This window comes from Xenopus laevis, chromosome 6S, assembly GCF_017654675.1.
Source record: "Xenopus laevis strain J_2021 chromosome 6S, Xenopus_laevis_v10.1, whole genome shotgun sequence".
Lineage (NCBI taxonomy): Eukaryota > Metazoa > Chordata > Amphibia > Anura > Pipidae > Xenopus > Xenopus laevis.
Window position 1 is genome coordinate 44,716,186 of NC_054382.1, and position 23,888 is coordinate 44,740,073.

At 36.6% G+C, this 23,888-nt stretch overlaps 1 protein-coding gene across 1 annotated transcript in view; it reads left to right on the plus strand.

Moving 5' to 3' along the window:
* The window catches only part of col6a6.S (collagen, type VI, alpha 6 S homeolog), an 83,457-nt gene that overhangs the window by 38,997 nt on the left and 20,572 nt on the right, over nucleotides 1-23,888 (plus strand). Inside the window, exons 10-26 of the mRNA XM_041567543.1 lie at nucleotides 1,980-2,317; nucleotides 2,405-2,483; nucleotides 4,425-4,570; nucleotides 5,674-5,766; nucleotides 11,549-11,602; nucleotides 12,400-12,471; nucleotides 12,856-12,882; nucleotides 14,294-14,338; nucleotides 14,436-14,489; nucleotides 14,738-14,800; nucleotides 15,263-15,328; nucleotides 17,380-17,433; nucleotides 17,924-17,959; nucleotides 18,314-18,376; nucleotides 21,398-21,460; nucleotides 21,979-22,041; nucleotides 23,463-23,525. Of these exons, the coding sequence (XP_041423477.1) occupies nucleotides 1,980-2,317; nucleotides 2,405-2,483; nucleotides 4,425-4,570; nucleotides 5,674-5,766; nucleotides 11,549-11,602; nucleotides 12,400-12,471; nucleotides 12,856-12,882; nucleotides 14,294-14,338; nucleotides 14,436-14,489; nucleotides 14,738-14,800; nucleotides 15,263-15,328; nucleotides 17,380-17,433; nucleotides 17,924-17,959; nucleotides 18,314-18,376; nucleotides 21,398-21,460; nucleotides 21,979-22,041; nucleotides 23,463-23,525 (1,379 nt within the window). The remainder of the gene's footprint in view (nucleotides 1-1,979; nucleotides 2,318-2,404; nucleotides 2,484-4,424; nucleotides 4,571-5,673; nucleotides 5,767-11,548; nucleotides 11,603-12,399; nucleotides 12,472-12,855; nucleotides 12,883-14,293; nucleotides 14,339-14,435; nucleotides 14,490-14,737; nucleotides 14,801-15,262; nucleotides 15,329-17,379; nucleotides 17,434-17,923; nucleotides 17,960-18,313; nucleotides 18,377-21,397; nucleotides 21,461-21,978; nucleotides 22,042-23,462; nucleotides 23,526-23,888) is intronic.

Here is a 23,888-nt window from a genome sequence, read left to right on the forward strand (position 1 = left end):
CACTGTTGCTATCAGTATGACAACAAAGAATTGTTACGCAGTTTTTTGTTTCCATATACAAGACTGGGACTAGCAATCTTGATGTCTGTTACAACCTGGTTCTACTATACTGCTTATATACAGTATACTCAGTTACTTATGCAAAATATATAGCAAAAGGAAAATGCAGAGGGGCTAGCTCAAAACCCCCAAAATGAATAATTAAGCAACAGAGTTTATATCAAATCAAGTGGCATATTAAAGAAACTTATCAAACTGGTATATGTATTTAAGTAAATATTGCCTTTTTACATCTCTTGTCTTGAACAACCATTTAGTGATGGTCTCTGTGCTGCCTCAGAGATCACCTGACCAGAAATACTGCAGCTCTAACTGTAGCATTAACATGTGTGGGAGCAAAATACAGAACTCTGTCTGTTAATTGGCTCAGGTGACCTAACATGTCTGGTTTATTTGGTTTGTTTATGTGCACTGTGAATCCTAGGATCCCAGGGGCAGCCCTTATTTTTTAAAATTGAAATTTTCTATTTATGATTAGTCAATGGCACATACTACTAAAAAAGTATATTATTATGAAAATGGTTTATTTACATAAAACCAGCTTTTACATATGAGCTTTTTTATGCAATATATTTTTATAGAGACCTACATTGTTCGGGGGGTATAGTTTTCCTTTAAAATCTAGGTTGGAAAGGGGGGTGTTATCAGCTAGCACGCAATAGTGCGGCCAGCACAAGAGTGTGATCATCCAAATAATACAGGCCAAATATTAGTTTTATTTGCATGTATTTATAAAGTGCCAACAGATTTTGCAGTGTTGTATAATAAATGGTATATAAATACAGTATATTACACATAAAAATTTACATACAAAGTAGCTAATAACTGATTCAATAGATGAAGAGGGCCAGTGAAAGGACCACTAGAGATATTGTTAACACTAATGAGAGAGAAAGTTTATTGCAGTCAAGTATTTCTGCAGAGCTGAATACATGGCATAGTGTTATGGCATTTCTCATTTCTCATCAACAAGATGGCTAATGGATCATGGCTAATGGATAATTATGCTTGCTTATAGCAGCGCTGGGCCAGGCCAGGCAGGTGCTCCCTAGGCAACCTGGCCGGTCGAACAGCCAAATGGGCATGCGCAAGTGTGAAGAGATGCCCACACATGCACAGGGAGAGAAGAGATGGGACCGGACTAGGGTTGGAGGCAGAGAAGCTAAGTGCCTGGCGCCCTGCCAGCTTTGCGCCCTAGGCATGTGCCTACTCTTCCTACCTCTAGTTCCGGCCCTGAAGTATAGTAAATGTTTAGAACCCCCTTTGTTGGTTTGGGGGAGAAAGATTAAAAAACGCTACCTTTATGTATGTTCTGATAAAAATTCAGCTAATGGGAAATATTTATGTTCACCGATTTTCAGTGATCAGATGTCTTTCTACTTTTCTCTGTGTCATGATTGGCAGAACTTTGATAGCTTTGCCAGCAGGTTCAACTATTGATTTCTATGAAAGGGAAGGAAAATCAGCTGTGTTTAAAAAACAAACCCAGAGGAATTCAGCTCCCGATAGATTCATTTTTTTCACTATAAAAATTTGGCAGCAGAATTTCTGGCAACAGAAAATGTTATCACTGGCCCATGTTTTTGCCTCTTATTTCTTTTATATATAATAAATAAGAAAAAAAATTGAGAATAATTCTGTAAAAGGCAGCCAAATGTAACAAGAGGCTTGATGCTTAAATATGCTGCAAATGTTTGCACCAGAAATTGCTGTTTTTTGTGAAAAAAAATCTGAAAATCCATTTTAGCTTTATAACGTTGATATAAAACCACGCTATTATTTGCCAGGTTTTACCAGGTAGACATTCAATTACTCTGCTAGCTTTGTAACTCACATTTCAGTCTTTATACAGTACTGTACCTACATGTAAACTAAATGCCATTGTATTGATTTCTAGCAAACTTTTGTGTCATCAACAGATTGTTCCCTTGATGTTGTGGTCAGTTTCGACATCTCAACAAAGTCCAGCGGTCAAAGTGTATTCCATGACCATCCTGAACTAGAAATCATCCTGCCAAATATTTTAAAGACAATGTTGTCAATGAAAAGCCCAAGCTGCGGTGCGGGAAAGCGACCTCAAGTCTCTGTTGCATTTTATGTGAAAGATACAAACAGTATTTCCAGATTCAACACCTACAGCCAAGATCTATTTAATAAATTAAAGGAAGTTAAAGTTAGTGGCCCTTTATACCTTGATTCTACTTTTCTGAATTCTGCCTGGGATATCTTTAAGAATACAGACAAAGGAAAAGCAACGGTATGGTATATTAATGATTGGCATTGTTATAGTCAGAATATCCCCAAGTGCAATTTGTTTTTAAATGCTTTTTTTTAAATTATATAGATGTTACTTGTATTCACTGATGGACTAGATGAAGATGTAAAACAACTTAAAATCACAGCAGAGGCTATTCGATCCAAAGGTAGAGTATAGCACTTACTTAGTATTATGTTGAAATTGCATTTATAGCTTATTTTCAACCAGACGACAGAGGATTAAATATTGGAGTTTTTCAACTTTGGTTAAAAGAAAAGTCACATAATCTCCAAGCCTGTCTATTCTTAAGGGTGGTGGCACACTTGGCTATTTGAGGAGATTAGTCACCCAGCGACAAATCTCCTCTTCTTTGACCCACTAATCTCTCTAAAATGCCTTCCAGCCAGCAGGATGGCACTTGGATCACTTAGTTTTTCCGAAGTCTCCCTTAGTTGCCTCACAAGGAAACTCGGGCGACTTTGGAAGACCGAATCGATCCGATTGCCACCGCCGGCGATTCACATTCCAGCCAGCAGTAAGGCATTTCGGGGAGATTAGTTGTTTGAAGAAGAGGAGATTTGTCGCTGGGTGACTAATCTCCTCAAATAGCGTTTCCCCAAAACGCTACATCTGCCACCACCCTAAAGATGAGAAGAGTGACAAGGTTTAAAGGATGGTCATCCCAGTACATGAATGCAGGGGAAATTCTATGGGGTATATTTATCAAAGAGTGAAGTTGGAGATCGCTACAGTCCGCTAGAGTGAAATTCCGCCACTCTCCATTCATTTCTATGGGATTTTGATAGGTGCGTTTATTAAAGGATAAACTTTCACTTTCACCCATTGATAAATACTGTTTTAAAAATCTTATAAAAATTAATGGAGTGGCGGAATTTCACTCTAGAGGACTTTGGTGATCTCTAACTTCACTCTTTGATAAATATACCCCTATGCCATACTTGCCGCCTGAGGCAGCTCCTGCGTATTTCGCTTTTAAAGGAACAGGACGTTAGCCAAAAATATAATGTATAAAGGCTGGAGTAAGTGCATGTCTAATATAACAGAACAGAACACAACTTCCTGCTTTTCAGCTCTTCAACTCTGAGTTAGTCAGTGACTTTAAGGGGGTCCACATGGGACATAACTGTGAGTTTGCAATTGATCCTCAGCAATCAGCTCAGATTCAAAAGCAAACAGTTATGACCCATGTGGCCCCCCTCAAGTCACTGATTGCTTACTGCCTGGTAACCAATCAGTGGAAACCAAGAAAGCTGCAAAGCAGGAAGTAGTGTTCTGGCTATTATGTTAGACATCTAGTCACTCCAGTCAGCCTTTATACATTACATTTTTGGCTGATTTATTATATTGAAGATATGTTTTACTGTATTTTGCACAGCCTATGTGTTTACACCTTTTTTATTTTTATACTGAACAATTCCTTTAAAGGGGTGATTCACCTTCAAACAACTAGTTGTTTTCAGATAGATCACCAGAAATAACGACTTTTTCCAATGACTCTTTATTTTCCATCTTCTGAAACAGCTCTGGGAGGGGGGGTCACCGACCCTGTAAACTGTCCTGAATTGATACATTTTGTTGCTACATTTCTTACCTTTGTCCCTGCTGAGCAGAATCTCTGGGTTCAATACAGGCAGCAGTTAGACTTGATACAATAGTTGCTAATACTCCAGAGACACTGCTGAGAAATGTATCAACTAAATGTTGCAAAATTGTAACAGTTTAGAGTCTGCGCCTGAATTACGGAGCTGCCAGACTTAAACACCACAGACACAAACATTCAACTTTAAACTTAGATTTTGGAAAAACAGTAAAAAATAAATAATGGAAAATAATTGAAAAAAGTCTAAAATCTAAAAACAACTGAATTGAAAAATGTATTTGGAAGGTGAACAACCCCTTTAAGGCACTCAGGTTGAATGGTCATGGAACTGCTTGTATATCTCGTATATCTTTTTTTGTTCCCTATATATACTGAGTGTATTGATTTTATCATAGAAGGCATTCTTTCTTTAGATTTTTATCATCCTGTTTATTGCATGAACCTTAATATTTCCAAAACTGTGCATAAAACATATTTTTTCTTTAGGATTGAATGCATTAGTAACAGTTGCCTTGGAAGGAAGCAAAAAGGTAGAGGAAATGAAGTTGATTGAATTTGGGAGAGGCTTTGAATATAATAATCAAATGCATATTGGAATGCGAGGCATTGGTGTCAGATTGGCCAGACAAGCAGTGAGTAAAGAATATAATTTATTGAAGGCATGCGTATATGGAGTTTATAAATAAAATGTACAATATTGTATAATACAATTAAATATTTTGTTATAAATTGTATTTCATTATAAAAAAATTTTTTATAATAAAATGTTCAATATTTGCTACAGGTCTAATTATCCACAGTAACCATCAGCTAGCAATATTTACAGGTTACCTGTTTAAAAGCAAAGATCTTATTGATTGTTATAGGTTACTGCACCTGGGCAAACTTTGAGCTTTCCATTAATAAGTCATATTGACATCCTGCTCGTAAGGAAGCTAATGGCTCTGCCAAGCAGCGAGATAACAGTACTTTCTACCCTAAAGCTATTTCCTCCAACAGTCCAGTCTGTGGAAAGGAAGCAGTATGTAGGGGGATAAATAAAATAAAACAAATTGTAATAAGGTATGGACAATACTGATTTTTAAAAAATCATATAGAAAAATGCTGGATGAAAAAAGTGCAGAAAAATTTAAAGGAATCATTTCTGGTACAGTTCTGTAGCTGAGCGGATTCATTTGCCACTTGGTGGCTTCTTAAGGCTATGAAATGTTATTTATAGTTACAGGAATGAAAGTGCATTAATAAGTTTAATATGGTATTGTAGCCAAAATCTTGTGCTATATCAGTCCATGCCCTAATTGTGCTTGCAATCTAATTCTGTCAGAATCAATCATTTTTTTTCTGTATGGGAGAAAACCAGAGTATCTGAAGACAACCCACACAGATATAGGGAGAATATACATATGGAACTCAGGACCCCAGTGCATCGCATGAAATTGGTATAATAAAGATATATAAATATCAATAAGATGAATTTGACAAGTTTTACTCAAAAATATAGATGCCCAAATTTAAATTCAGTGCTCCCCCCCCCACTTGACTATTATTCCCATCTCATCATATGAAGGAAAAATCATGTTCACCTGTAGCAGTAAAAATATTCTCTCCATGTAAGCACTACCAAATGATTTCCTAAATAAGTATGTTGAGGAAATTGCTCTTTGAAACCCTTCTATTTTTGCCTTTGGCATACATTACACAGTTTTACAACAAAGAATGTGTTGTGTGCTTTTAGGACCATTCTGTTGAAGCCATATGCTGTTGTGCATTTTGTAAATGCTATGGAGAAAGAGGGGAACCAGGAGCTTTTGGTTTTCGTGGAATAAAGGTAATATATTATTTATAAATGATGTTGCCACTTTTATACTGTATCTATCAAATTAAATAGCCAGATATAAGATTTCAGCCATTCTAAAAGAAAAGCCTATTTATGAACAGAAGGGCAAAGTGCTAATATGAATACAAAATCATGCACTCTAGAAAGTGGTTTAAAAAGATAAATTGCTGCTATACATATTGATTGTAACTGTGTGGATACATATAAACATTACGCCAGTGCACTGGTTCAGCCTGTGATGAACTGCACAATACAATGTTCAGGGCACAGATGCAAGGAATGCCTGCATTGAAGATGTGGTACTTAAATAACTTCTGCCCAGAGAATCACACTTTGATGCCGTGATTAATGCTGTGCATTGAAAGAGCTTCCATTCCCACATGTATTTAAAGTGATACTGACACTTAAAATTTTCTTTTCAAAATATTAATCTCCATTAAAATTTACCTATAGGTCATGTTGACTGTTTTTCGCTGATAGTTCTGCTTTTGTAAGTTATTGCCACTTAACGTTCCTAAACCTGACTGTTTTGCCAACCTGATTGTCACATCTCAGCCTGTCAGTTAAAAGAGTTTTTAATGCTAACGGACTTCTGCTGCACAAATATGGCAGCCCGCTCATAGAGGAACATGTGAGATCAGATGGGCAAAATTATAAATAGCAATCAAAGACAATGTTATGATTGATAATAAAAAGGTTATTTTCTGATGTCAGTGTCTCTTTAATAAGTAAAACTTTCCCTGAATCTAGTGCATGGTTAACCAAAGCAGATGTTAATTTTTATCCATGCTGTTAAATTGCAAACAAGTTGCAGTATATGCTAACTAGTCAATTTACACTGAAGTCTTTAAAAACACCTACTGCATTATGGGCTATTTGTATATGTTTGTTTGTTTGTTTGTTTTTCCTCTTGTGATGAGAATTACACATACACACTTTCTAATTGCATTTGGTCCCATGGCACAATCTTGTACCTCTTGTACCTAACGTGTACTATATATAATATTATTATTGTTTCAGCTACATAATCAAGTTATAAAAGCTCTAAAAATGTAAGTAAAAGGGAACTATTGGTTTCGGATTCTATTGAGCAGTAACAGAATCATTTCCCTAACAAGGGGTTAATCAAGTAGCATATTGGGAGTCACTGTAGATTTTAAAGTGCACAACTTTATAATATTGAAGACAAAGTATAACAAAAAACATTTCAGCATATGAATAGCCTTTCTGTCAAATGTATTAATTTACAAGAGCATTTAAATTCTGCCCTTAGGAACTCCTATCCACATGGGGTTGCAATATGTCATTGCAGAACCTTTGCAGGATTACATGTTACATAATCCCCCAGGCAATTCCCTTTCTACATTGTACAAATTGTAAAGCCCTCCAAATAACAATATTAAATAGCACATACCCATCAGTATTTATGGTGCATAATGATATCATGCACCATTTGATGTGAAACATTTCAGGAACTTTAATTTAAAGTTTATCAAAACTGCAAAGTTGACCTGTCACCCAGACATAAAAGCTGTTTAATAAAAGTCCTTTTCAAGTTAAAGATGAAATCCAAATTAATTTTTTCAATTAAAGCATTCATGGCTGTTGTAAACTCATATAAAAGTCCTTTTCAAGTTAAAGATGAAATCCAAATAAATTTTTTCAATTAAAGCATTCATGGCTGTTGTAAACTCATATAAAAATCTCAGCTGTCTGCCCCTCCTCTATGCCTTAGGCATAGAGGCGGAGCAGGCAATTACTTTTACTTTCCATTCAGCACTTCCTAGATGTCACTGCTTTCCCCACATTCCCCCATTCCTCTTAACCATTTAATTGTGTAGCCAGTGCATGGGGATGGACATCAGGCCCCCCATTCTGGTGCACAAACAAGATTCTGAGATGATGCAAGGCTTGTCTTAATAAAAGTATCCACAAAATGGCAGCTGTCTGCTTGCTATAATTAGGAATTCCCAGACTGAAGGAAACAAGATTCAAATAATTTTTACAGTGTAATTGAAGTTCATTTTGCTTGACTAACTTGATAAAATAAGATTTGAAATCATTTGTTTGGGTGACGGATCCCCTTTAAACATGATCTTGCATTGACTATAAAATATAGGTTTCTTCATTACCGCTGTAAATAGGCTGCACTGGTCTCTGGATAATGCTAGGCTTTAAAACCTGAACTGAACACATGCCCCAACTCCTATAGGGACCCATAGGACCCATAGGTTTAATATGCCTTTATGGCTTTAAATCCTTATACTTCCTTATCTCCCTAGTTGCTGAACAGATGCCCATGTATCTAGTTATCTAATTTACATGTTTCAGCCATTGGCCTACTGGCCTATAACCATTTCCTGCCACATTTTAACTTAGTGTCTGGTTAGGGTGGAGCTTCCTCTTTGACTTCTGGTTGCTGACCCAGCTGGACCTGTTCCAGGGAGCCTGGGTACACCAAGGCGCAGTAAAGCTGTTCTGCCCTAGAGAGACCACTAACCCTGGCAGCCAAATGTCAGGCGATCTGATACCTTTATAAAAGCATTCAGCCTGCAGCCTTGTAGAGTTCCCTGTATAATTCAGCCTATGTTTTTATATACTCATAGAACTCCTTAGTGACTTTGAATATCCTTATATTTTAAAATAGAAGCTACTGTACATACAAATGAAACATTTGGGGCCCCTTGAATTTATATTGAACAGAATGAAATAATGTTTTTCAGAGTTGTGGAAATGCCGGGGCCTCTATTAGTTGTACCATCTTTAACCCCCTGATGACTGTTCTGGCCACACAATTTAAAACTAGTAACAAAAATGCAGCTTAATCCAGTGCACGTTTCCATCTCATGCCTGGGTTGTGACCTGAACAGCAGCAAAGTTTCAAACCACTTTGGCCTTTGCTCCAGCTACTTGAGAAAAGACCTAAGAGGCCTGAGATGTCATTGGTCACAGCCCCTTTCTTCAAATACTACTACTGGCACTAACATGGGCAGATAGTCAGGGCAGTGTCTATGGAAATCCCAGTACTGGTGATTCTCAGGCTCAGCCCAAAACTGGCTGAATGTGTTTTGAAGTGAAGGACTGCCTGTGAATCTAGATGCGAACAATATGTTGCTTTTGATTATATATTTTATGGTAATTATTAAGTGGAGTGTAGCAGTTATAGATTTTAGCTCCAATGGCAAGGCATTAAATACTTAGATTTTACAGCAAACCTCTGCATGTAACTTGCTACACTCCATGATGCATCTTTATTATTTCACATTTAACAGCGGCAGGCTGTTTTATTAAAGTGTTTGCATGCCTCTTTACTATATGTGGGACTATGAAGACAGGGAGAATTTTATTTCTATAAATTATACCTACAAATAAAACGAAGGGGCATATTTATCAAGGGTCGAATTTCGAATTGAAAAAAGATTGAAATTTGAATTCAAAAAGACCAACCAGTTTAAATTGAAGTTTTTTTTGGGTCATATTTGATCGAATACGTCCATATTCGGCCGAATTCAAATCGAATTAATAGCGCAAATTGATCGAATTCAATTCAACATTTTTCCCAAAAAAAACTTAGATTAAAACACCAATTGACTCCAAATAGGTTCTAGGAGGTCCCCCATAGGCTAAAATAGCAATTTCGCAGGTTTTAGATGGCGAATGGTCGAATGGTGACAGTACATTATAAATTTCGATTTGAATTAGCTCAAAATTCGACCTTTCACCTAGACCTTTGATAAATCTGCCCCTTAGTGTCAATCACACTGAGTTGGCTTTTAAGCAATACAAACAATATCTCTGCAAATAAAGGAAACATATGAACACTTCAAGTAATATAGATATAAGATGCATGAAATACAGGTATGGCATCAGTTATTGGGCAACCTGTTATTGAAAAAGCTTAAAAATATGTGACTATCATCAATATTTTAAGCCAGTTTGCAGAAAATAATCCTTTTAAATGATTTCTATTTTCTCTGTAAATAAAACAGTTGAACTTGATGGTAACTAAGCTGCATCAATCCATATTAATGGCAAATCAGATCAGTATTTATTTTTTTAATTTTTACATTTTTTTGTAGACTTAATTAAGTTTCCCAGAATATATAAGATCCCTTATATGGAAACACACAGGCCCTAAGCATTCCAGATGATAAGTCCCATACCTATGCTTGAAAAATTATTGGATCAATACAAAAATCTAACATAGTTTTATATTATAATAAGCAATATTTATTTTGGATTTTTTCTGGGGAGAAGAATATAAAAAGTAATTTTACACAATTGTTAAATGGGAGGATTGCATTATGCCTACCAATGTGTTTAAGCATAGAAATACATTTTGTACTACACATAAAAAAACACTCAAAAGCCAAAATATTTGATATTTATTTATTTATTTATTTAAAAAATTTATTAAAAAAATAAATAAAATGTCGCTATTGATTTAGATGAAGCCAAAAAACCCTACTTGTGACTTTTGTCAATTTGCCACAAGAGAGGAAAAAAATCCTTCCTGACTCCTAAGGGCTATGGCACTTGTAGTATTTCACCCACAGTGATGCTCTCAGGGAGAAATCTTCCCTGCCTGTGACTGCACCATGTTGGAGAAATCACCGAAATGCACAATAGACCTTAATGGCAGTAGGAAAATCACCCTGGATTGGTGAGCTATCCTTGTTTAATTGGGGGAAAAATATAAAAAGGGAGGGAGGAAAAAAGCAAAATAAAAAACTCTGATTGGCCAATAAAACAAAAAGTAGACAAAAATCTAAGAGTGGAAAAACAGTTTACATTTGCATCTTTGAGAAAGATGTAAAGAAGCTTAAAAAACATAAAAGAGAATAAAAATGTCACTCATCGTAATCTGGTATCGTCCGAAGCAAAAGAAGGCGAAAAAACTCACCCATCCCTAACGCCAGCAAGAGAAAGGTTAACGCTTTCATAGTACTATTTAGGAGAGTAATGTAGACAGGTTAAATAACATGAGCAGCCTGTGCTCCTGCAAGGATTGTAGTAGGAAGTAGCTCTTCCCTATGCTCTGAGTCTTCCTAAGGTGAAGGGACCACAGCTGAATCCCTGGATCAGGCTTAGATTCATTCTCCCTGATCATTCAACTGTATGGGATTCGGACTGTACCTGGGCATTCCATCCTAGAGGTGTACCTTCAACTACCCTATTACTTCCACATGGTGTCACATATTGCTGTCTCTGCCTAATTGTCCTGGCATATAATAACATCAGAAATGCCTCTGTGGATCTGTGAGTATTAGCCCTGTGGATTTATTGTCTTGGACAATAAACTTGTTCTGTGTTTTACTGCAAAAACCTCCTGCCACCTTTTTCTTTACTTTTATGCACAGTAGCCTATGTGAGCTGTAGTTTAACTACACCTTTCCTTCCTACCTTCCACATAGCAAAGGCCCTGGCTTGTGTGTTAGAGTCAAGTGTAACAATTGCTCTACTGTTTAGTTGGAATATTTTAGCCCAAAATATCATTGCATATATATTATTCATTTTACTAACCAGTACATCTAAAAATATATGTTCCTTTAAGGTTAAATAAAGCTCTCTCATCTCTAACACCCTGGGCATCGAAAACACTGACCGTTAACACTATGGCATTTCACAGGGCACATAGTTGTTCTTTCCATTAGCTTCATGTCAACAACTCACAAATAATTCATTAATATTTTACAATTATAATCTCTGCTACCTTGCTGGAAGTTTGTTTTTAAGAATGCAAAATGACTCAGCTACTCTTTTCCTCATTTAGGGAAGAAATGGGACAAAAGGACACCAAGGACACAGAGGAGATGATGGTGAAAGTGTGAGTAGCTGTCAAATCTTATTTCCCCAATTAGAAGATTAGGGCTATTCCTTTGAAACTTTTTTAATGTAATAATATGTCAGTATTAAGTAGCCCTATGCAAGTGGAACATTCCAGTGGTCAGTCATATTATTTCTAAATATGTGTCAATAATAAACTGATACATCAAGCATCCATAACTGTATTGTCACTTAAGAACTGTGAAGTAGGCAGGGTCGGACTGGGCCAGGGGGGAAAAAAACCTGGTGGGCCCTGGCTCTTGTGGGCCCTGCCTGCCCAGTCCCTGCTTGCTGTACTTCTCTTCCTGCAACAGGTCGCAGCAAATACACAGTGCAAGTGCATGCATGCACACATATGAGCGGGGGACCCGGTAGCAAGGGACCGGGAGGGGGGCCCTGCGACAGTCCGACCCTGGAAGTAGGAGACCCTCCATCAGTCTACTAAAACCTAATCCTGCAGCTATTTGTGATAGTTTCTAAAATGTGATATGCCATTTATAAATAATTACATAGCTGTGCAGGCATTTACTTTCCTTGCTATGTGCCTAAAAGAAACTGCATACTCTTAAATATGTATTTAGAAATGTATTATAGTCACATATAGTATAGAAACATACAGAAGGAAAGTGGTTCCCAAATGGTGGGGTTACATCCCACGGGGGGGGGGCGGTTGGGGGCTGATAAGGAAGAGAATTGGTGCTCCCCTACATACTCATGGTAAAACCAGTTTAAGAGGTTTGTTATTTTCATGTTTCAACATTGAATTGAATAATAAACCAGGCTCCCTGTTTTTATCAGGGCGAAAGAGGATTACCTGGTCTAAAAGGTGAACAAGGAATCAAGGGATGCCAAGGAGCCAGAGGCCTCAAGGTAGTATTTTTGTCCATTCTTTATAAATATCACACTATTGCAGTCAGTTCATATATTTTTATATATTAGTATTGGGTGGCATAAACTGTAAATTTGCCTTTTGCAAAGGCAAATTTATAGTTTATGCCACCCTAGGTCAATCTACTATGCTGTCTCCTTTACGGTGTTAGTGTAATGAGCAATGATCCCATGATGCAAACTGTTCCATAATTACAAAATGAAAAGAAATAATTAATTAACTATTCCAACTCATCTGTCAACCTATAGTAATAACAGTTTAATTGAAAGCATATACACATCCTGCTGCCGCCTAGGTCTGCGCCTATGTGACCTTTTGCCCGTGCACTTGGACTAATATGGATTTTGCCATCTTTTTTGTTTTAGGGAAACCGAGGATATGAAGGAGACAAAGTATGTATGGTTGCATCACTATGTTTTGCTGTGTTGTAACACCAAAATTAATTGTAAATTCACTCAAATTGATATACATTGAATCTAAAAGCTTTTAGCATAGTGTATACTCATTTCCTTTACACCTCTTGCTGTGTTAGGCCTTGGACGGAGAGAGTAACTTTTGCCAGAACAACACTGCTCTCAAATAAACCATCTTCCTTTTTGTATGGTATCCTGTCAGCAATCCGATATTAACTCCGCACTGTATACAATTTTATTAGGATATAATGTTTAAATCTTTGTTTTTACTTTGCATGGGTTTGCTCTTTTCTGCATTTTATACTTTGTCAATGTTTTTTTTTTTACTGGTCTGCTCTTTTATGTATTTTTGGTAGTCATTATCATGAATTCTTTCTCTTTCATCTCTTTTCTTTTGTATTTTCAGACACGAATAATGCCTGTTACTTTAGTGTACAAACTAGCATGTATGGGGTACATTTATCAAAGAGTGAAGTTAAAGATCACACAGTTTGCTAGAGTAAAATACCCACTCTTTCACTTTCACCCTTTGATAAATATGCCTTTAAAAAATCCCATAGAAATGAATGGAGAGAGGTGGTATTTCACTCTAGTGGACTGTAGTGATCTCTAACCAGGCCTGGATTGAGAAGTAAAATAGGCCCTGGCATTTCAGGTACACAGTGGCCCACACAGAAGCCCAAACAGCCCCCACCAGCCCACTAAATAATGAATTTCTATGGCACCTTATAGCAGCCTCTCTGGCAGTTGCCAGAACCAACAGATTGCCAGTTCGGGCCTGTCTCTAACTTCACTCTTTGATAAAAAATACCCCTATGTCTATTTTACTGAAGCGTCAAAAATGAATTTTGGGTTAATGACTCTCTGAGGGACTTAAATATGACAAAACGTACACTTGATGAATTCTTTCCTTTTTTCAAACAAGCTTTTGTGTAAACAATATGCTATTTTGTTGCTACCTGCGTATAAACCTTTATCATTCATAATGCAAGGTACACACACAAAAAAAACGCCCATCCAATTTTTACAGCTGCTCCGTAGCAAAGAACTGGTTTAGGTGTGCTTAAGCAAGCCACTTAATATAATTTCATGCTTTTTCACTGTAATGGTTTAAAAATGCAAGAGTTCATTCTCTGTTGTTGCATTAAAACAAAAAGGGTGACTGATGCTCTTACAAGAGGGTCAGCTGCACCCCTGTCTATTCAATAGGGAATGGGTCAGAAACACCTATTCATATCCAGTTTGCTGTGTAAAGAAGGGGATCAAAACTCCTCTCTTGTTTTAACATGCAGCAAATAAGTGTTTGTTACATTAACAACAGAAAAAATAATGAACGTATAATCCAAAGTGGCTCATTGTTATGTTTATACTTTTTATCACATTATTTTAGAGTGAAGATGGTGAGCCTGGACTTGATGGATTGCCAGCAGAGCAGGTATCATAATAATAAGTAGCTTTTGCTCCTTATATACTTTCAGTATTCATTACCTTAATCATTGTTGAGGTATTTCCATGTCTTTCCAATATTATAGGGGAACACTGGCCATCCTGGAACAAAAGGAGATAAAGGAGAACACGGACAAACAGTAAAATATTCCTTCTATCTTTTTACTATACTTACTTTGAAAACGAAATTGGTTCCTGAGAAACATCCAGTGATAAATAATGGGGGGGGGGGGGTTGGATCTCAGTTGGCAGAACCATATGTATATTTCCAGTTAATATATCTGTCTATGCATCATCTAAGCATAGATTTTCATCTTTTGTGAGAAATGTGCCTAGATTTCATATAAATCACCAGTGTCTACTGGAAATGAATTTATCTTATTAACAGGGTAGTCCTGGTTCAAGAGGAATAAAAGGGGACAAAGGAAACCAAGGCTTTCGAGGAGCTCCAGTAAGTATATTTTATTGGATGATCATAATTTGATAATTTTCTATCACTGTATTTCACTTTTTATTAAGTTGTTTGTCATTTGACGGCAATGAGCATTTCAGTGGACTAACATATATTATCTACATTATAGGATTTTAAACAAAAAATGTTAATAGTTTGCTGTGTATTGTAATAATGGAGAAACGGAGCTTATTGGAAAACCCTTTACTTATGCACCCCAATAAGGGTGAAACTGGTTTGCAGTTGGGAATCTGGTCAGCATGCCTTGGCTGTGCTTTAAAACCCAGTGGGTGTAGTTCAATCTCTAGGGTATTCCATGGAAATGGAAATTTCATGAGCGATCCAGGGCTTCCTTCCCAGAATTTCCTCTGAAAAAAATTAACAAACTGCTTTTCTAGTGTATTCTCTAGAAACAGTCTCTGGTTCTCTTTAGTAATAGTGATTTATATATTTTTTTTACAGGGTGAACCTGGCACCAGTAGCATTATCCCTGGTCCAACCGGTTTGAAAGGAGATCCAGGACAAGAAGTAAATATCTTCTGGTTAAAATCTCTGTGTTATATAAATAATTTTCCTTTAAAAAATCAATATGAATACCAAGTATTCTAATAGACAGGAAATGGGAGCAACTTTGCTAATTGGGTGCAGCTTTGCTAGTGTGATTAATAATCCTCAGGCACCAAATATTTTCATGATTCTGTTGTTAATCAAATGTATCCAAACAACAACAAAACAAATGTTAACACATATGCCAGATATTGTTTTATTTTTTTCTATTAAATAGATACAGTTGCACCTAATTATTAGGATAATTAGACAAAGTGCAGGGTGAAAAGTGCAGATAACATGGCAAATTTCACCCTTTTTTGCACTTTGAATCCTGCACTATACTTGATAGATGACCCAAGGAGGAGGCCAATAAATCATGCAAAGAAGCTATAAGGCAAGCTAAAATGGATATGGGAATGGATATTGCAGCAAGCAGTAAAAAGAATCCAAAATTATTTTTTAAATATGTTAATAGTAAAAAAATGAAGCAGGAAGGGGTGGAACCTTTAGTATCAGAGAGGGGTCAGCTGGTTGATAAAAACAAAATAAATGCACAGATTCTGAATTCATATTTTTTGTCTGTCTACACAAATGAGGAACCAGTTAATGAAGGTTTCCTTCTTAATAGTCCCAATTCTAGTAATACAACTAATGATGCATGGTTCACGCATGAGGAAATTCAAAAGAGACTAGAACATGTTAAGATAAACAAGGGTCCGGGGCCAGATGGTATTGATCCCAGGGTACTTAGTGAGCTTAGCTCTGTGATTGCCAAACCTCTTTACTTAATTTTTCAGGATTCATTGAGGTCTGGCATAGTGTCGACAGACTGGCGTATTGCTAATGTGGTGCCTCTATTCAAAAAAGGATCCCGTTCTCAGCCTCAAAACTATAGGCCAGATTTTGCCAGACTAACTTAATTTCTTTTTTTGAGAAGGTGAGCAAGGACCTCGATTCTGGGATGGCAGTGGGTGTGATTAACTTAGACTTTGGTAAAGCATTTGATACAGTGTCACACAAAAGGTTACCGGTTAAATTAAGGAATGTTGGCCTGGAACATAGTATTTGTACCTGGATAGAGAACTGGCTAAAAGACTACAAAGAGTGGTGGTAAATGGAACATTTTCTAATTGGACCAGTGTTGTTAGTGGAGTACCGCAGGGCTCTGTACTAGGTCCCTTGCTTGTCAGCTTGTTTATTAATGACCTGGAGGTCCTGCTTCTATTTTTGCAGATGATCCTAAATTGTGTTCCTCACAGGATGCTGCCACTTTGCAGGGGGGTTTGTCTCAGTTGGGAAACTGGGCAGCAAACTGGAAAATGAGGTTCAATGTTGATAAATGCAAGGTTATGCAGTTTGGCAAAAATAATATAAATGAAAGTCATACACTAAATGGCAGTGTGTTGGGAGTTTCCTTAAATGAGAAGGATCTAGGGGTTTTTGTAGATAACAAGCTGTCTAATTCTGGGCAGTGTCATTATGTGGCTACTAAAGCAAATAAAGTTCTGTCTTGCATAAAAAAGGGCATTAACTCAAGGGATGAAATACACTTTACTATTACATTAGAGGACATTATAGACAAATAGCAGGGGACCTTTTTACCGATAAAGTGGATCACCGTACCAGAGGCCACCCCTTTAGACTAGAAGAAAAGAACTTTCATTTGAAGCAAATTAGGGGGTTCTTCACACTGAGGACAGTGAGGTTGTGGAATGCACCGCAGGGTGATGTTGTGATGGCTGATTCAGTTAATGCCTTTAAGAATGGCTTGGATGGTTTTTTGGACAGACAGAATATCAAAGGCTATTGTGATACTAAGCTCTATAGTTAGTATAGAAATGTGTATATATAATTTATGTAAATTAGGGAGGGGTGTGTGTATGGATGCTGGGTTTTCATTTGGAGGGGTTGAACTTGATGGACTTTATCTTTTTTCAACCCGATTTAACTATGTAACTATGTAACTACATAGTATAAAATTCAGGTCCTCAGAAGAGCATCACATATATCAAAAGTGAAATTTTTTTTAGGGTGAAGCTGGACGTCAGGGTCCTGAAGGACCTCCTGGAAGCAGAGGAACAGGGGTAAGAATTTACTATTTATAGTAAGATTACAATCTACAGTACATAACCACAATAATACACTCAACAAAGAAGAGCAAACAGGAAAAATAAAAACTACCTGCATGCCAATGAATAGGCTGAAGAATTTGGTTATTTGCACATCACATTGTAATTTTCATACTGGTTTGCAGTAAAAATAAATTATAAAATGATACATTATGTTTTAATACTGTATAAATTAATTCTGAACTTATTTGTAGATCTTACTTGACTGTTTGAAAAAGAGATGATTAAATTCAGACTTTTACCTATTTATTAATATTAGAATCAGCAGAAACTTTACCCCCACTATTCAACCAACCATTGTTGACTTTTCTTTTACTGGAACGCAGCATTAATGTATACCCCCTAAAAAACCTAATGCAGAGGTTAAGAAATGAAATGATAAAGTCATAAGAAAAACCAATGTGGTAGATATATATTTATTGATACAAATTTCACTTTGTTACAGAATTTACAAGGTAGAAGAGGAGTTCCAGGCCCAAAGGTATGATTTGTGTCTTTCTTTAATATATATTTATGTGTATTATTATATAGTGCTCCCTACATATGTAGAATGTTATCTAATAATGAATGTCTTCTTACAATATAGCTAAATAGCTTCTAAACAAGGCAGCACTGAAGGTACAATTACAGCATTACAACAACCCAATACTCAAGAAAGCTGAATAGCCTTGTAAAAAATAACGTGAATAATGAAAGCCTGGAGAATACAAGAGATCATACTTGTATCAGTTCTTTTCAGCATTTTTGTGACAAAGTACTCTGTGCGTGACAGTAGTTTGAACAATAAAATAATAATATAATATTTTCATCAGTATATTACATCTTGTTTTTATAGGGAATAAAGGGAAAGCCTGGTGAGAATGCCAATGCTGGGTATCAAGGAGTGCAAGGACCTCAGGTGAAGTGATATTTCTGACAGTTTGGAGTTTAATTATGAAATTCTGATTTTTTTTGGCTGGCCTGTTTTTTAAAAATCCTTATGGTGTTAAAAGTCTGAATAAAAAAGTAGTCCAACTCAGACCTGCCGAGTACATGTAGAAGTCAGTGGCAGATGTCCTGTTGATATCCGGATTTGCGCTGGCCGTGTGGATTTGGTTGGAGTAGTTTTCATAAAATAGTGAAAACTTTTCAGATTGATAAATAACCCCCTTAGAGGCCTATTTATCAAAATTAGAATTTGTGTTTTTTTTTGTTTTTTTTCTAGTTTGAATAAACTCACAATTAAAAAAAAACTTGTTTAAATGTTAAATATGTGAGTTTTAGCTTTTAGATGATTGCTGATTTTATACATTCAATATTTCGAGTTTTTGTTTTTTTTGTTTAATAATTACCAGGCATTTGAGTTTTTGAAAATATAATTTACATTTTTGAGTTTTTGTGCAAAATATTCGAATCGTGGCAAAAATTCTAGTTTGAATCTTAATAAATCACCCCCTTAATGTGATACAGAGATCTCATATTGCTTAAACTTAGCAGACAGACAAGCATTCCCCCCAATCATATACAGCATATGGATTCCTATGAAGAGAACCAATTCCGTTCCACCTCGTTTCTGAAAAATATGTACTTAGTCTGATAAGTATAAGGAAAATATGTAATAAGTATGATTTCAAACATTATTTATAAAGCACTGCATCCTTTATTACATCCTTTTCTATGTGTGTGCTAACAGTAGGATGGGGCTCGATTAATGATGGCCTGGAATCAAGTGCTAAAGAACTAAGGGGCGCAAAATCACACCCCTTATTGCTCATTCAGAAAGCACTTACTATACATCTGAGGCATATCTGTTTTTTGCACAGCATGCCTACATGAATCCCAAGCCCACCCTTCTTGAATATAATATTGCCAAATAAAGTCATTGAGAAAGTGAAGGTCCTTGCTTTTCAGAGTCCACAAGGGAGCAGAGTGTCAAAAATATGGTGACTTGTGTTCCTTAGAGTGCATTAAAATATGTGGTCTTGTGCTCTGCACTGCACCCTAGATTAAAAATCCAAATTAATCTGAATCTAGGGGGTTGGAAGAGGAGACCCTACATGCTTACCCTGGCAGACCTCATGAACAAAATGACCTGAATGCATTTTGTGAGCTATCCCTTTGATACACTAGGTGATTTGAATAGAATTTCCCCCCAAGACAAAGTTTTGCAGGCTCCTCCGGTTGCATATATTGTCAGCAGTTCACTGTCATTATTGAATGTAAATTCTGCACGTTCCTACAGAGCCCTCTGCTCAAAGCAAGCAATTTATAGGAATTGAAAAACAAAGATTCATTTAGACTATCATTCCAAGCCTGACAATTAGAGCAACCACAAATATCTTTGCTCCAGCAACAGATGTATGATTTGGCTCATAATAAATTAAGGGCACATAAAAACTGGAGGAGAATTGAAATTGAGTACAACACATGTCTGTATTTGTAGTTTATGTATCACATGGAGCTATGGGAAGCAATGCAGTAATTTGAAAGATGAAAGAATTGGCAGTGCTTAGTTCCTGGGGTGAAACACAGAATGTTCATGTTTGTTTCTAAAAGATGATACAGTAGAATTACAGTACCAGATCACTTGAAAATTCAGAGACACATCTAGAAAATGCAGCTAGAAAGGCTGCAACCATGCAACATGCAATTATTTGAAGTGTCCTGGAATTTCTAGTCATCTGGTAACCTTGCTTTTTCCTGCTTGGGTGCTATTCTCTGTCTACCACTATGGAGCTCAACTTGGGTCGTGGTAAATACAATGAGATGGGGAGAAACAATAGCTGCGTCAAAGTTGTTCAAGGTGCTGGCTCCTTCTCAAAGCTCAGAATCAGGCACAAAGAACTGAGAGGTCTCCACACAAGTATTACAGCTAAAAAACATACATTTGCTGGTTCAAGAATAACATTTTAAATTTTTTAAGTGAATTATTTGCAAACAGCGAATAATTGTGTAAACAGCGTAATTTAAAAGAAAAAGTAAACCATAAAAATCATGATAGAATCCCTTCAACTGCATTTCTCTTGTTAGTTTTGATGACACTCACCTAGAGAACCTGGTGCAATCTCAATTAAGTGCATTTCAATGTATTTAAAAAAAAAAAAAAAAAAAAGCTGTCAACACCACTGCTGTTGAAAATACTATATTTATTTGAACTTACATAACTATCATTTATATTAGGAAAACAAAACTTAATTCTCTGTGTGCTTCAGAATAGATTTAAATTATGGAACTTTATGAGGGTTGGATCTATTTCCGACAGGCTTATGTGTTTTCACAGATTTCAGACCCATTTTATTATACTGTTTATCCATTCAGGCAGCTGTATTAGGGAGACCTGACAAGCACGTCCTTAGCTGTCTGTGACCTCTCTGTAAATGCGCCTGTACTATTTAGTTTCTATTATGTTGTATCATCTGTTTTAAATAGGGCATATACCTTGATACTTCCAGTATCTCTAAAGAAAAACACAAAAATGATCTTCAGCACTGTCCCTTTCCTACAATTTGTCTCTTTCAACCTCACCAGCAAGAGTCTTTCCAGTAACACTGGCCTTTGAGAAATCCTGCCTAAAATTGAGCATTTTGCCTCAAATCACACAACACCCCTTAAAACACTGCTACTTAGTGGTGCAATTTGTTGTGCTTAGTTTTGACAAATAAATAAATAATATGATCACTTGGTTTATTTGGTGCCATGGATTATATAGAGCTACATTCTTTTCTAATTCAACCATTCAGTGTGTCTTATTTAAGGAGTCACTTGATTAGTTAATGATATTCACTGAAGATGGCCATATGTTCAGTAACCAGCTGAAAGAAATAATTGCTTTTACTGGTGATTGTCACCCCTGTTTTTAATGTATCAGATGGAAGTATTATAAATGTTAAACAAAGTCAACAGTAGTGCAAAATGAGTTCTATTTGTAATGTTCCCACAGGGAGACAGTGGGCCCAGTGGAGTAAAAGGTGAAAAAGGAAGTAGTGGATCCCAAGGAAATCGAGTAAGTGACCATAAGAACATATCATATCAAATAGAAACTGTATACAATGAAAATGTAATTGTTCATTATAAAAAATTTGCAATTTAAAGTTTTATAGACACTACAGGTATGGGGTTTCCTATCCTGAAATCCAATATCCAGAAAGCTCCAAATTATAGGAAGGCCATCTCCCTCGGAGCCCATTTTAAGCAAATCATGTTTTTAATTGATTTTAACTATTTTTATTGATTTCCTAGATCCTTATTAAGTAGAAATACAACATTAAACTCTTTGGGGGTTAAGTGGGAATATTGGAAAATGTTTGCATCCATCCTGTAAGCCATAGCAAACAAGCAGACATTACAGTAGCTTAGTGGGATTTTTACAAGATCAGTTACATTTTGTCATCTGCATAAGGCCTTAGGAGAACAGATGGATTCTCATCCCATAAGTGTCATATTATAATGTAACCAGTGTTGCACTTAATCAAATTATTTAAGATATAATATGTGTGCTGGTAAATCTTCTTCTCTTTCTAGGGGCAACCTGGTACAGACGGTCCTAAAGGAAGTCCAGGGAAACCGGGAACATTGGGGAAAGAGGTAAATGTAAATACTTTGCAGTGCAATAATTATAAAGCAGTTGGAACTCCATTAGCTTGTAATAACCAAATAATGCTGTAGGAAATGGCTGCTTACTGCTTAACAAAAGGGAAACTTTCATCTCAAAGTTCACATGGGATCGGAATTAAAAGACAGCAGTTCTGTATTATATTTTAGGCTCCCAGCCCACTTCATGCCTTATGAAGTCTACCAAAATATATTTTTGCTATTATTCTTCTGTGGGTTGTGAATTCACTGGAAGAAGAATTAAGTGATAAACTAAATGGAATTAAATTGTATTATGAATTAGACATCATTGTAATATTGCATATTATAAAAATTAAGATTCTGACAGTAGTTTATTAGGGATTTTATAGATTTAAAGGGGTATTTCACCTGCAAGTTAACTATCATTCTATTATAGAATGAGCAATAGGGATGAGCAAAGTATTTCACCTCGTTTTGCTGAGAAAAAACACCCATAGACTATAATGGATAGTTTTAAAAAAATGTTGTGCGATTTAAAGATGTTGCACGGTTTGATGTCCATAGACTTTAATACATTTGGCAGCTTTTTAGCCGTTTTTCATAAATTTTTGACAAAGCAAAATGGGTCAGATTAGTCCATCACTAATGAAGAATTCTTAGCAACTTTTCAACTGGTCTCAATTTTTTATAGTTCTTACAAACTATAGGGCTCACTGCTGCACTATATGCATATTTCATACCCAAAATAGAATGGTGTAAATTTTATCCATTTCCAGACTAAAATATACAAAAAGAGGTTTGTACACTGGCAAAATGTGAATCCTTACTATTAGATGGTACACAGAGTGTTGTTCTGATTCCTACTAATACTGATTTGATTATTCATACCAAACATGGCAGGGATGATTTTGACTAGGCTGCCATTTGAAATGCAGGAGGTATGCACAGCTCTGTAGGTTATTTAATGGCAGGGCCGGAACTAGGCGTATGCAGAAAAGGCAGCTGCCTAGGGCGCAATGATAGTTGGATGCTGGGCAGCTACCTATATCCGGGTTCACACCCCTTACTCCCCTTTGCTCTCCTCCCCACTGTTGCTTTCTCTTCCCTCCCTCCCCTCCGTCGCATTGTCCTCCCCTCTATCACGTTGTCCTCCCCTCGGTCACGTTCTCCTTCCCTCTGTTGCGTTCTCCTCCCCTCCGTTGCTCACTCCTTCTTCGGGCGCGCCTGTGCGTGGGGTGGGTTCGGCCAGGTGTACCGGCATTTGTACGCATCTGTATGAGCTGTATAACAGATCTCTGGCAAAAAGTATCACCATATTAAGTTACATAATTTGGAATGACTTTCCATAGAATATAGTTTTTTTTCTTGCATTAACAATTATATAGCTGAAAATGTAATTATCACTTTTATAAACACTGTACTTTTAATTGTAGGGAGAGCCTGGAGATCCTGGGCAAAAAGGAGAACCCACAACACCTGGAAAAAGGGGACAAGCGGTTAGAAATATTTCCTAAATAATCTACAAAATGAAGCACATAAAACTCCATTGGTTCAGTATTGTGCAACAATTTTCAGGAGGTAACACAATTTCCTGGTCCCCCCAGGCAAAACATGTGGGGTCCCCATGTGACCCATCACAAACAGGAGCCAGTGGCTCCTCTATCCTCTGGCCCCCAATTTGTGAGGAAGCAGGTGTGCACTCCCTCAAGATACATAAAGCAATGTGCTCTGTACACATGGCCTCAGAGTTCTTCTGACCGGAGTACCTCCACTGTATTTAGGAAGGCAATCCAGTTGTCATAATTCAAAAACTATATATATGTAATAACTGCTACCCCAGTTACTTGCTTGTGGGTAAC